General features: G+C 38.8%; 1 protein-coding gene across 1 annotated transcript; it reads left to right on the forward strand.

The window, feature by feature from the left end:
- The first annotated feature begins 1,716 nt into the window (after positions 1 to 1,716).
- On the forward strand, positions 1,717 to 10,761 carry blvra (biliverdin reductase A). Its single transcript, XM_084732849.1, has 7 exons — positions 1,717 to 1,796; positions 4,718 to 4,837; positions 5,041 to 5,160; positions 6,147 to 6,244; positions 6,474 to 6,581; positions 8,372 to 8,540; positions 10,241 to 10,761. Exons 2-7 carry the CDS (start codon positions 4,719 to 4,721, stop codon positions 10,494 to 10,496), a joined length of 870 nt encoding a protein of 289 aa, XP_084588975.1. The 5' UTR covers positions 1,717 to 1,796; position 4,718; the 3' UTR covers positions 10,497 to 10,761.
- The last annotated feature ends 3,406 nt before the right edge of the window (positions 10,762 to 14,167 follow it).

Raw genomic sequence — 14,167 nt, forward strand, 5'->3', positions numbered from 1 at the left:
TTTATTATCTGAACATCATGTACAGATACAGATGACATTTTAGCAGCTGTAAATTGTGTGTGTGTGAGGTTAACTGTTCTTCAGAGTGACATCCTGTGTGAAGAAGCTGCTCTTGTTGTTTTGACGTTCAGGGCTCTGTGGCGCCCACCAGAGGGGAGACTGATGACACTGTCTGTTACATAACTTCAACTGTCTTTACCCCTGTCCTTGTAGTGACATGTCTTTTGGTTGCTGTGCTCCATATCCCTGCATCCTGTGTCCAACAGTGGTAGCTTAGGAAGAGAACATTTGTAGACAAAGTAAGTCATAATGGAGCGCGTCTTTCAAAGACTAACAGAAAAGCAGCATATTAAGCACAGCTGCAAAAACTGCAGCCAGCTTTGAAAGAACACAGTTTTAGTTGTCTCTTATCTCTGCACTACAGCCCAGAGAAGTGAGCGGGTGTGTTTCAAACTGACTGCTGAACTGCTCATGCAGTTGTATGTCTGTTTGCTCTGTGAGAGGCCTCCTTTTAGAAGCACACTTTGCATAGATTGTCACATACTTTTCTATTATTCTCTTGCTTTTCTTTTTCTCTTCATTGTTATGAGTAAAGTTCAACGTTTTTTTTTTTCAGTACTACAAATTGTACATATGTGACTTGGTGATACTCGGTGCACAAGACCCAGAACAAACTGGAACCAGACACTGTTGTACAAATATATATATATATAGATATTAACTTGTTACTTGCTAATTATCTCATATTTACCATGAAATTTGGGGCAAATTTTCAGTTAATTTCAGAAGAAAGTTCAAATATGCGACATGTAAATCACCACGTACTTGCTTTACAACAACACCTGCTGATTATCACATCCTTAACATGAAATTTGGGGGTAATTTCTACAAAATTTCAAATATGTTACTTGGTAATTACCAGGGGACCTGTACGTTGAAGCGTTACCTATTACTGATATCAATATTGTGACATTCATATCACTCAGCCCTGTGTTGGCTGTAGGTGTTTTCTTTAACATTTGTTTATGGTAAAAACAAAAAAAAGCGTAGCATAATAAATATAATAACAGTAATAATGCAGGATATGTATAATGATAGTGTCATATATGTGTAATATATAGTACATAATAGTCATACGGGTTACTTTACATGCTAATTTCATAGTGTGTGATTCCTGTATATGATTGTTATGAGTTGGTATTACAGGATTATTTCATTCTTTTGGTAATGTCTGTTAATGAGTAGGCTGCGTGAACCGACTATTGATGATAATATTGAATGAATATTGAGTGATGTACAATGTAATACATTCAATAAAATAAGGGACATTTACTTCAACAAGTTCAGCTCCTTAACCCCAGATTTCAAACAGCTAAATTACCTCTCAAAAGTAAAAATACTCTCAGGAAAAGGGCTAATTATCATTATTATTATTATTAAATCAATTTCCTTTCTTTCTTTCTTTTGGAAGGTTTGTAGCAAAATCACTTTTTCTTGTTTATGTATGTCTTTGCTTTTTGTTTTTATTCACCACTTGCTGTGGCAGTGTCAACATGTTTCCCATATAAAACCTCTTTAAATTTGAATTGATTCCGCCCCTCTCCCGCTGCAGACCGGTCCCACCGCTGCAACAAAACAAGCGCTCCTTATGTAACACGCTGCGGCGGAAGATGTGATAAGTAGCCGTCGTGCTAACATCGCTGTTATGTCACGTCAAAAGAAGTAACGTCTTCGCTCCTACGACAAGCAGAGACATATCTGTCGGTGTGAGTCCCAGGGGAGCTTATTAACAGCAGGTAAGACATCAGCAGTGTTACTGTTACCTCAGTAGTTAAAGGGCTGTGGAGACTTGTGCATTTAAAGGGATATTTCACCCAAAAATGAAAATTCAGTCATTATCTACTCGCCCTCATGCCGATTGAGGGCCGGGTTTATTTTGCTAGTCTACAAAACACTGCTGGAGTTTCACAGGAAAACAGTGGAGGTTAATGGTGACCAGTTTTCAGACTTAACAAAACAACAGAATAAAAACATAAAATGCCTCCATACTGCTAGTCTGGTGTAACCCAAGCCTCCTACAGTGTGGACATGCCAAGTTGACTAAAAATATACACCATGTTTTTAACCTGAATCTTAATTGTAGATCCTCAGCTTGGAGCCACGTGTACATGGACATTTACACTGTCTGAACTGGGTTTGTGTATTGTGACAGTATGCAAACGGCATGTTGGGACTTGGATTACACCAGACGAGTAATATGGAGGCATTTTGTGATTTATATCAGTGGTCACCATTCACTTCCATTCTTTGGGAGATTCTGTAACACTGTCCTGTGAAACTAAACCTTCAATCAGCATGTGGGTGAGTAGATAATGACTGAATTTTAATTTTTTGGGTGAACTATCCCTTTAATCCGCTTCAGTAATTAAAGAAAAAAATGTCCAAATTCTCTGATTTCAGCTTCTTAAATGTGAATATTTTATGGTTTCTTTACTTTATCTTATATCTTATAATATGTTTGAGTTGTGGACAAAAAAGACATTTGAGGACGTCATCTTGGACTTTGATCAACATTATTCACCATTTTTCTGACATTTTCTGGACCAAACAACTAATTGATTACAGGAAAAAATGATCAATAGATTAACTGATTATAGAGCTGATTATTTTTAAATAAAGAAAAATAATTACATTAAATAATAAAATAATAATTACATGAAATAAAAAGGTTTTATCTAAATTAGATGGAGGGAATGTGTGGTTTTAATTCATGTGCTCTACATGTTTGGACCGATTTTTCAAGTGACAAGATTAGTTAATTGATTTATCAAGAAAATGGTGTCCATTTTCTGTCCATTGATTTTTTTCCATTAATCAATTAGTTGTTTGGTCCATAAACTGTTAGGAAATGGTGAAATGTTGATCAAAGTCCAGGATAATGTCCTCAAATGTCTTGTTATGTCCACAATTCAAAGATATTTATTCAATATTCACATGTAAAAGCTGAAATTTTTCTTCTTAAATTACTCAAACTGATGAATCAATGATAAAAAATAGTTGGTGATTCATTTCATAATTGATTCATAATCAATTAATTGTTACAGTTGAAGTTGTCTGTTTTGACACACTGTACCCACCAGCTGAGATGAACGTGTGTATCACACTGTAATATGGATTTATGGAATTATACATGACTTTTCTTTGCTTTGATATCAGCATTATATATCAGCCATCGCCAGCCTGGCTCTCTTAGTATCAGCATCAGCAAATAAAAAACACACATCGGTCAACCGCTAGTTTTCACTTCCTGCTAGTTGAACCTGTATGTGATTTACCACATGGACCAGTGGTCTGCAGCTTACAGCTGTGGAGCCACATGTGGCTCTTTAGTCCCGCTCCAGTGGCTCCCTTTGGTTTTGGCAAAAAAATGAATAATGTTTGTTTTTAACATTTTAATTTTCACGTATCATTGTTGTAGCTCCACTGTAAAGATGAAAAAGATGAGACAACTCGAAATTTCAAGGTAACATGCTGCAATACTTGAAAAAAGAAACCTCCCAAAATTGTATTCAAAAAATATTTTATATTTTCAATTAAAACCATTTCATTTTTCAGGTACCAAAATAATGACAAATCAGATTCACATTTTTTTTTTTATCTTTTATGTCTAAAACATAAAAATTCAAGTTTATCTAAGGAAGAAAAGCAAATAGTCTCAACTACAGATTATAGGTCAGCAAAAGTTGATTTCAAAAGTCAAAAGGTTTGAGCTGGGCTCAAATCTAAAAGATCTATTTCACAGGATTGCCTTGAGACCTTGAGTTGCCGCAACTATTTATTTATTTATTTTTTTTTTACAGTGTAATGTTTGTAAACAGGGACAGGGACAGTGCACAGCTATTTACCAGCACCAGAGTTAGCTATTAGCTAATATTCATCTGTAGTCCCTGTAATTCTTAAGTTCTCTAACTGGAAAAATATGTAGCCTATAAACCAGTTTTTATTTTTAAGTTTTATTATTATGCCAAGTAAAATGTGTGTCATAGCCTTCATCTGTGGCGCGGTGTCTTTTCCTCTGAATTTTGGCAGTGGCTCGTCTTCTTGAGTCTCCATCTGCTGTGGGTGCCAAATCAAAAAAAGAAAAAAAAGACAAAAAAAAAAAAGTTTTAAGGGTGAGAATTAAATTGTTGTGGCTCCAGTCAGATTTTTTTTTTCTTTTTTGGCCACAGCTTGTACCAGAGTGTGGATGTTGTGTGGATGAAAGAGTGTGAGTGTGACTGCACTGATGCACTGATGCACAGGTTACAGCTGCTCTTACAGTTTTTCTTAACTGTTGAAAGACGTCTCCTGAAACTATAGTTCAGTTTCTCAAAACTCTCCAACACAAAAACAAATGAACCATTTTGTCAGAACTTTTGCAAACTGAATCATTGTTCTCTCTTCTCAAAACTGATGCTCATAAATATTGTGTTGACATAATCATTGTATCAGCCTGGGATAAGATGCACATTTGTGTGTATCAGTTGAGCTCAAAATGGGCTGACACATCTGAAAGGAGGGGTCACTGGGTTTTGGTCCCTCTTTGATTTATGACATGAATATTTTAAATAATCCTGTTGGTTTGGACACATGAAAGAACTGACTTGATGATATTATTGATCTGCGGGACATGTGATTGAGCTGCACTAACTCCTGTCCTGTCCTCTGTGTGTCTCAGGATGTTTGGAGCGGTAGTGGTGGGCATCGGGACGGCAGGCTGGGTGAGGATCAGAGACATGTTGGCTCCACTGGCCGGCAGTCCTGCAGAGAAACTCACCGTGAGAGGATTCGTATCCAGGTAACACACACACACACACACACACACACACACACACACACACACGCTGCCCAGCATGGCCATGTGCATGAAACCAGAGGATGTTCTGAAGCAGCTCCTGAGCATGGCAGAAGGGCTTTTAGCTGAGTGTCAGTTGTTGTCAGTGCTGCTACATCACACACCTCCAGCACCTGTCTCATCCTGACAGATGTTTGTGTCCACAGGAGGACTCTGGACGATCAGCAGGGGGTGGGTCAGATGTCAGTGGAAGAGGCTATGAGCAGAGAGGACATTGATGTGGCGTTCATCTGCACTGAGAACTTCTCGCACGAAGACAACATCAGGTAATGTTTCAGACAGACAAATGACTCCACTGCAGCAGATACAATTAAAATGAATTGATGTTGCTGCAACTTGGTTTTAAATCAGAAGTTCAGACATCCAAACATGAGCACACCAGAGAAGATGGAGCCTAAAATTATTTTTCATTTTCATTTTGTGAATAACTTCAATCATTGTTGACAAAATCTCATCTCAAGGTCCACTAACTAACTTTTTCTGAGGTTTTGGCTCAGGACATATCATGTGACCCAAGTACAGGACTTTGGTCCCTTGATAACAAAAGCAAAACCGCTAAAAGTCAGATCTTAAAAACAGGGAATTAAAGCAATAAAGGCTATATTTGTAGGAATTACATCTTAAAACTACTACAGCTGCACTGAAAACAAGTACATTTGTCAAGACTCGAAGAAAAAAATCTATCATCAAATGCCATTATTATTGAGCACTCGTATATCCAGAGGCTATAAAAACAACATGCAGGCCGTTGGTGGTCAAGGTGAAAATGACAAATTGGCCGATACATACAGTTCTGCTTTTAATGTGTGTAGAGATGAAAGGGATGACATTCTTGAAATAAGAAACTCTGACATCAACAAAGCAGTTTTGTTTGTATCAGTGTTGATCAAACAGCTTCTAATTTTAAGTTCTAATTACTCAGAACCAGTACTAAAATCTCAGTAACAGGTTAGAACATCTTATTAGGATAATTAAAGATGAAATAGTGTAAAACAAGCTCGAACATAGGAAGAGTCTTGCCAGTCAATAGATGTGTCATTATACTCAGATGTCAGTGTGTGGCTTTATATAATGAGATGCATCATGTGATGGTGGTTTTTATGTCCCCAAGTTAAAAAAAAACTGCAAATAATTTCCTTTTTTTTTTTTTTTTTTTATTACAAATGTTTAGCGTTTCTGAAGAAATGGTTAATGTTGCACAACTTCCAGTTACTAATCCAAACTCCTCCTCCTCCTGCTCCTGTCTCATCAGAACTTTCCTGCAGGCAGGGAAACATGTGTGTGTGGAGTATCCCATGGCCATGAACCATAAGGCTGCTGAGGAGCTCTGGGATTTAGCTCAGGAAAAAGGTGAGACTACTTTCTAACAGCGTAAGTTCTCACATGTCTGTGTGTTCATGTGCAGGTGAGGAGAGCAGGACACTTCAGAGAAATGCTTTCAAATAGACCAGTCATTGCTCACATCCAGCAGTAACACATGTCCTCAGCTGTGGAGGTGAATTAATTAGTGTCAGATACAGAGACAGAGACAGAGTCATCGTCATCGTCATCATCATCATCGTTTGTGTGGTTCTTTCAGGAGTGATCCTCCATGAGGAACACATCGAGCTGCTGACTGAAGACTACAAAGCACTGAAGAGAGAGGTGGAGGGGAAAGTCCTGCAAGAAGGAACTCTGCATTTCACTGGTAAGAGATACAGTGTGTGTGTGTGTGTGTGTGTGTGTGTGTGTGTGTGTGCGCGCGTGTGTGTGCTGACTCCATCCATTGTAAAATTTGTTATGAAAGTATTTTCTTTGTGTCTTAGAACATGGCTTTAAAGCAGTGTTCCCCAACCCTGTTTTTTTAGGTGTTTCTCTGCTCCAACACACCTGATTCAAATGATCAGGTTGTTATCAGGCTTCTGCAGAGGCTTGATGACGAGCTGATCATGTGAATCAGGTGTGTTGGAGCAGGGAAACATCTAAAACATGCAGGACAGTGGGCCCTGAGGACCAGGGTTGGGCACCACTATTTTAAAGTTATAGTACACACAAAAATGAAAATTCAGTAGTTATCTACTGACTGTCGTGCTGATTGAAGGTTAGGTTTAGTTTTTTAGTGTAGTACAGTGTTGCAGAATCTCCCAATGGAAATGAATGGTGACCAGTTTTCAAATGTAAAAAACAACAGAATAAAAACATAAAGTGCCTCCATACTGCTCGTCTGGTGTAATCCAAGTTTCCTAAAGCCCCAAAATGCCAAGTTGACTAAAAAATGTTTTTTCCACCATGTTATTATCCTGAATCTTCACTGTAGATTCTTAGCTTGGAGCCACGTTCACATGCACACTGTCTGAACTGTGTGTGTGATGTGACGTTGTGCAAATGGCATGTTGGGACTGGATTAAACCAGATGAGCAGTATGGAGACATTTTATGTTTTTACTCTGTTGTTTTTTTGTTTACATTAGAAAACTGGTCATCATTCACTTCCATTGTTTGGGAGATTCTGCAGCTCTGTTTTCTTGTGAAACTCCAGCAGTGTTTTGTGGACTAAAAAACCAAACCTGAACTTCAATCAGCATGAAGGTGAGAAGATAATGACTGAACTTTCATTTTTGGGTGAACTATCCCTTTAAGTTTTGATGGTGTATTCCAGTTACTCAAATGTCATGCAGCTCAGTGTGTGGAGAACCTTTTGTCTTAAGAAAAAAAAAAAAAAAAACATACAGTAATGCATGCATGATTGATTTGAGATTTCAAAAAGGGGGGATTGTGTATGTGTGTGTGTGTCTACATCTCAAAAAACAAAAATGATGTGTTAGACAACAGATGCCACTATACATTTTATGTCTTGGCACTTAATAACACTGGCGGCATATGAAGATGTCATGATACATGCAGAACAGGTTTTATTATATGATAGTATCTATTATATTAAGCTTCATTGGGTGCTGCCAAGAATCATATGTGTGGGTTTTTTTCATATTTAAAATACTGATGATATCTGCTATGACTGAGTGCAAAAAAAATTGTAATACAGAAAAAAAAGAATGAATTACTTCAAAGAAAATTTTATTTTTAGAAAGTACATTTGGCCCTGTGTCTGCGTTGGTTCTCTCCGGGTTCTCCGGGTTCTCCCTCCCACAGTCCAAAGACATGCATGCTAGGTTAATTGGTGACTCTAAATTGCCCGTAGGTGTGAATGTGAGTGTGAGTGGTTGTCTGTCTCTATGTGTCAGTCCTGTAATGAACTGGTGACTTGTCCATGGTGAACCCCGCCTCTCACTCAATGTCAGCTGGGATAGACTCCACCCCCCACCCCCAAGTTAATCCCTTCAGGAATAAGTGGTTACAGAAAATGGATGGAAATGGATGAATGTACATTTAGAATAGTGTCCATGCAAATTCTCTCCAACATTTAGAGCACTGTCTATGTTCAGTTACATTAATGTGTGTTTAAAGTAATAATAATGTATCTATGTTGTCATTTGTTCAGGTGGAGCTCTGAAGCCTGGATTTGGTTTCCCAGCATTCAGTGGGATTGCTCGCCTCACCTGGTTGGTTGAGTTGTTCGGTGAGCTGTCAGCAACTGCAGCAACCTTCGAGGAGGACTCTGCCAACAACTACTGCAAGATGACAGCACAGCTGACCACAGCTGACAACAGGTGAGACACGATATGTCTGTCCACGTGTGTGTGTGTGTGCCCAAAAATCCCATGAAAAGACAACATGTTTGTCCATCCCTCAATACTGCCTGACACACAAGGACCCCTTTAGCCCCTGCATGAAACTCACCAGGCTTTTGAGTAACTTCAGTGTGAACCCATCTGTGTCAGGTGACATAATATGAAGAGAGAGAGAACCAAGTATGGAGGAGACGGGGTGGATGGATGAGTCAAAAAAACACAGGACCATCACCAAGGAGACTTCACTTGCGAGATTTAATGTGCTTATTTTCACCCAATTATTTCCTAAACCAAACCAAACCATAACTGGTTTACAACATTAACCCTTTAAAGAAACTTTCTGGCAGAATTGTCTCAAAGGCCACGTTGCGCATCGACTACAGCACTTCTGTTACAGTGTACGGCTCCTTTGAGTCCCTCACTGCACATGGCTGAAATTCACTGTTAGTTCAATTTAGGGCTGCAGCTATCGATTCATTTAGTAATAATTGATAGATTACTCTATCAATTATTCTGGTGATTTATCGACTGATCAGATAAGAAATGTTGTGCACAAATAAGACAGGTCTCTTAAATGAACAACTAACTGTTTCCTTTTTTGAAAAATCTGATTTTTAACGTGAACAAAGCATTCTGGTGACTGAGAGGGACCTACATCTTCTGTTTGTGTTTCCCACAGACATTACTACCTTTACTTTTATGTAGTTGAGCAAAAAGTACTAAGTAAGGTACTACAGTAAAAGTAAAGTTAGTTCATGTTGTACCTACAAGATTTGTAATTAAGTATTTTTACATTGTGGTATTACTTTTACTTCAGTAAATGATCTGAGTACTTTTTCCATCTCTGCAGGTCAGTGATCAGTGTTTCAGCTTCTCTCTGTGACTGAGTGAATACAGTGTCTTATTTATGGCGGCCTGCCACATTAACAACATCAGCCATCTATACTAGGAGCTGCACACCTCTCTTGGTCGTGTCTAGAAGGGAATCCTTGATTTGCAGAACTCTCCTGAGATTTGTCCTCATTGTTTCCTGTAACATGATCAAACTTGTGTGATCTTTCACAGGTCTGGGGTTCCCTTCTAGACATGACCCTCACTCTCTCATTCAAACTCATGAGACTGACAGACTGTGAACAGCATGATGTTACACTGCAGTGTTTCACACACAGAGGCTTTATTTTACAGGTATATTTTGTGACAAACTTTGACATTTTAATTTTATTTAAATCAGTCCAAGAGGATGACAGCATGCATGATTGATCAGTGATCAAACAGAAGAACAGAACAGAAGAAATCTATTTCTGTTAAACTGTAGGAATTGGGTCTTTCAAAATAAATTGGGGAAGTTTTTGAAACAAATCCTGTCTGTATATGTTTTTCATATTGTGTTAAGAAGTATATTTCTGTTTCTACAGCTTCTTCATTACACTGAATGCAAGAAATCACTAGTTTAAATATAAGTGATTTGGTTTTGAGACAGAGAGAGTGTACTGAGCAGCAGTTAGTGGTTACTCTGGTGATATGCTGCCCCCTATGTGTTTGGAGTGACCAGGAGAGGTGGCCTAATCTTTTTTCTCATTTTTCCTTCTTTAAGACCACAAAGGTCAGTAGGAAGGTCATTTCCTTCAGAGGGAAGGCTTAAGAATCACAGAAACATTAACCCACGTGTGTCCTTGCAGACCTGTGACGTGGATCGAGGAGCGGGGACCGGGTCTCCCCAGGGCCAAGAACATCAACTTTCAGTTTGATTCATGCACTCTGACCCAGGTCCCTCCTGCACCCAGAGGGTCTGTGGGCCTCTTCATGCAGGACCTGGTCTACTTCTCTGCCAAGCTGACAGGCCAAGTGAGTCCACAGGAGCTCCAGAGAGAGAAGACCAGGATCCTGCACTGCCTGAGCCTGGCAGAGAGGATCCAACGGTTGTGCCAATGTTAATCATGAATGTCGTTTTATTTAAACATGAACCTCTTTCTTATTTTATTTATCACCATGCCTTTATTGTGTGTACTGCAAGTGTAAAAACTTTTATTTTGTATTATTACATCACAGCTGAGATCATTAAAATCAGCTCATATTTAAACATCGCTGCTTGAATGTAGAATATACACAGTATATTCTCTATATTCTCATATAGAGCTGGAACACTGGAAATATCACATGTATCATCATTAAACAGCTGCACAGGTGGCAAGTAACTAAATATGAATACTTTGTTATTGTATCTAAATAGTTTTTTTTTATGACAGCTTTTTGCTTTTACTCCCTACATTTCCCAAATATCTGTACTTTCTACTCCTTACATTTTCAGAACAGGCTCATTACATTAATTTTAATGCATTTAAGGGAAATGATTGATTATTTTTGTTTCACATCATTGTGCGCTGCCTTCCAGCATCAAGACTGATTTCAGCCTAAATGGATGGAACAATAACACCTAGAAAAGCTGTTTCATTTATGTATACATCAGTGAAAACCAGGCGTGGCAGACGTAGCAAAAAAGGTAACAAAAAAAAAAACAATGTAAAAGACTTAATAGGGCAAAAAAGGCTTAACAAGATGAAAACCAATGTAAAAGATGTAACAACAAAAAACATGTAACAAGAACAATTTAACAGAAGTAACAAGACAAAAATCAATTTTAATAACCAATTTTCAAGATGTAACAAGATGAAAAAGACACATGTTGAAAAATAATGTAAAAGAATAAGACAAAAGATGCAACAAGACAAAAAATTAGGTAACAAGATGAAAAAGATGGAACATGTTGAGCGACACAAAGAGACAGAAATGATGTAGCAAGATGTAAATCTAACAAGATGAAAAAGATGTAACAACAGAAACAACTATGTAAAAACAGTAAGAAGATGAAACGGACAGAGGGACAGTTGACCACAGAGAAAAGCTGAAGTTCACTTGCACAGAAACAGTCAGTGGAAACGTCTTGCAGAGGACAACTTTTGACTTTTACACAGTTCAGAGCCTGTAGTTTTTCACATTTACTGCAGTACAGAAGTTAAGACAATACTTATCTGTATCTACATACGTATCTGTACTTCTACTTGAGAACAGAATGTGCACACTTTTGCCACCTCTGGACAGCTGTCTGATGATGTGATGTTTTTCTTTTGTCAGAAAGTGTTGTTTTTACATTAGAATGACCAAAACAGTGTTAGTGGAAGTATTTATTTATTTATTCTCTGTGTTTAAATCTGTTTGAGGCCAGGCTTTGTGGGAGTCAGGTGGAACCCTGTGTGCAGTACCTCTATACCAGGGCTGGGCAATTATTTTTCGTGGGGGGGCACATGCTCAGGCTGCTGTGGGCCAGACACAAATGATATAAAATAAATAATGACCAAACCTCTAATAATGGAATGGTCAGGAGTGTTCTTTATAGGGCACTTCTACTGTTGGTCACACTTTCTGAATCGCCATGTGATGAATTGTGGTAGAAGAATATTTACTTTCTGTTCAATTAATTCTCAGAATTGAAGAAGACTCTTGGATACGAGGTGAAATGTCTTCATGAACCTGAGCTTGTCCAGTTGCCACTGATAACCCTTAATGAAGTCTTATTTGATTCTTTATAATGGATTAAATAAAGAGCTCAAGTGGCGTGGGTTTACTCTGGGTGCTCTGGTTTCCTCCCACATCATGCTTGATTTCTTGATTAAACATATGTAACAAGAGATCCAATAAAAATGTTAAAGATTTAAATTTCTGCTTATCTCTCTCATCATTTGCTTTCAGAGCTGATGTTCAGTTTCTCTCATGAATTTCACTCATGTAGAAAATACAAAGAGAGCTTGGTCCCTTTGCAACAATTTTTCTTTCATTTAAAAAAAACCCCACTTGCATCAGCATTAAAGTTTAGCATTTAGATGGAAACCTCTCCATAAACTCCACATTTCCCAGTGCTTTGTCTCATCATCACCTCTCTGGAACCCTCTGTAGCTCAAATCAATGGTGCAAAGGGAAATACAGCTGACATCTTGTTCAAGACACTGGAAACTGTAATACATGCTAACTTTTCTATATTCCAGTCTTGTTTTGGGGTTATCTTATCCATGTGCCATCGTGGAGGGCAAACAAGCCCTTTGTTGAGCAGTTGATGAATGAGAGTATCATGTATATTTTTGTTCAAAACATCCATGTTCAGTGTTTCAGATGAATGTAGAGTGATGATTTGCTGTTATAGTCAATCTAACCTCTAGTACTTAAGTCCCAACGTGCCATTTGCCCACCATCTCACACACACACACACACACACACACACACACACACACAGTTCAGGTGAGGGTTGAGTGACTGGACAAATATATACACCATCATCATACATTTGCTAATGTAATAGTCTGCAGAGTGACAGCAGCTGCCCTGCACCACGCTCTCATCCAGCAGCACAGGACACACCCACTCAGCTGGACCATGAGTGCTCTGAGCTGGATGAGGAGTGAGAGGAAAACAGCCTGCAGAGTCAGACTCTTTGCACTCTTTTCACTCTGTGAATTAAGGTTTAAATTCAACCAAACAAGAGTTGGTGATTGTTGATGGGGTGGACAGACTGGCAGAGATGGTTTTGATGAGTTTCACATGTTTTTCTGTCCAGTTTGAATGAAGTGTGTTTTATGAGGATTTAACGAGCCAATGAAGCTTGTCTTTGTTCAATAAAGGGGAGAAACTTGAATTCAGAAGGTGAATGATTGAATTTCTTTATTTAAAAAGGAAACTAGGTGTGAGAATTTTTAATTTCTTGACACTGAGTTTATTTTGTTTACTGGACACACTGAATGTACACAGCATATGTAACATAGTGAATTTGCTGCATGCAGATCCGAATGGATGGAAGGAGGTAGGAGGGGGATGAAAATATTGCCAATCGCCGATAATGGGCTGGTAATGGTCATTGGCAAAACAGCTCTAGTTCAGACAGCATGCATGAGCTCATGAACGTGGCTCCAAGCTAAGGATCTACAGTGAAGATTCAGGCTAAAAACATGGAGGAAATAACATTTTTTAATCGGCTTGTCATGTTGAGGCTTTAAGAGACTTGGTTACACCAGGCAAGTAGTATGGAGGCATTTTATGTTTTTATTCTTTTTTTTATGTTTGAAAACACTTCACTTCAATTGTTTGGGAGATTCTGCAACACTGTGGGGCATCACGGTGGTGCAGTGGTTTAGCACTGCCGCCTCACAGTCCTGAGTTTGATCCCCCAGCTCGCTGGGGCAGGGCCTTTCTGTGTGGAGTTTGCATGTTCTCCCCGTGTCTGCGTGGCTTCTCTCCAGGTTCTCCAGCTTCCTCCCACAGTCCAAAGACATGCATGCTAGGTTAATTGGTGACTCTAAATTGCCCGTAGATGTGAATGTGAGTGTGAGTGGTTGTATGTCTTTATGTGTCAGTCCTGTGATGAACTGGTGACTTGTCCAGGGTGAACCCCGCCTCTCACCCAATGTCAGCTGGGATAGACTCCACCCCCCACGACCCTCCCAGAATAAGTGGTCAACAGTCAGCATGAGGAGGAGTAGATAATGACAGAATTTTCATTTTTGGGTGAACTATCCCTTTAATTTACTGTTTTTGTCACAAACTACTCTAATCTGCTCACC

The sequence above is a fragment of the Lutjanus erythropterus genome, chromosome 12 (assembly GCF_056507025.1).
Source record: "Lutjanus erythropterus isolate fLutEry1 chromosome 12, fLutEry1.hap2, whole genome shotgun sequence".
NCBI lineage: Eukaryota > Metazoa > Chordata > Actinopteri > Lutjaniformes > Lutjanidae > Lutjanus > Lutjanus erythropterus.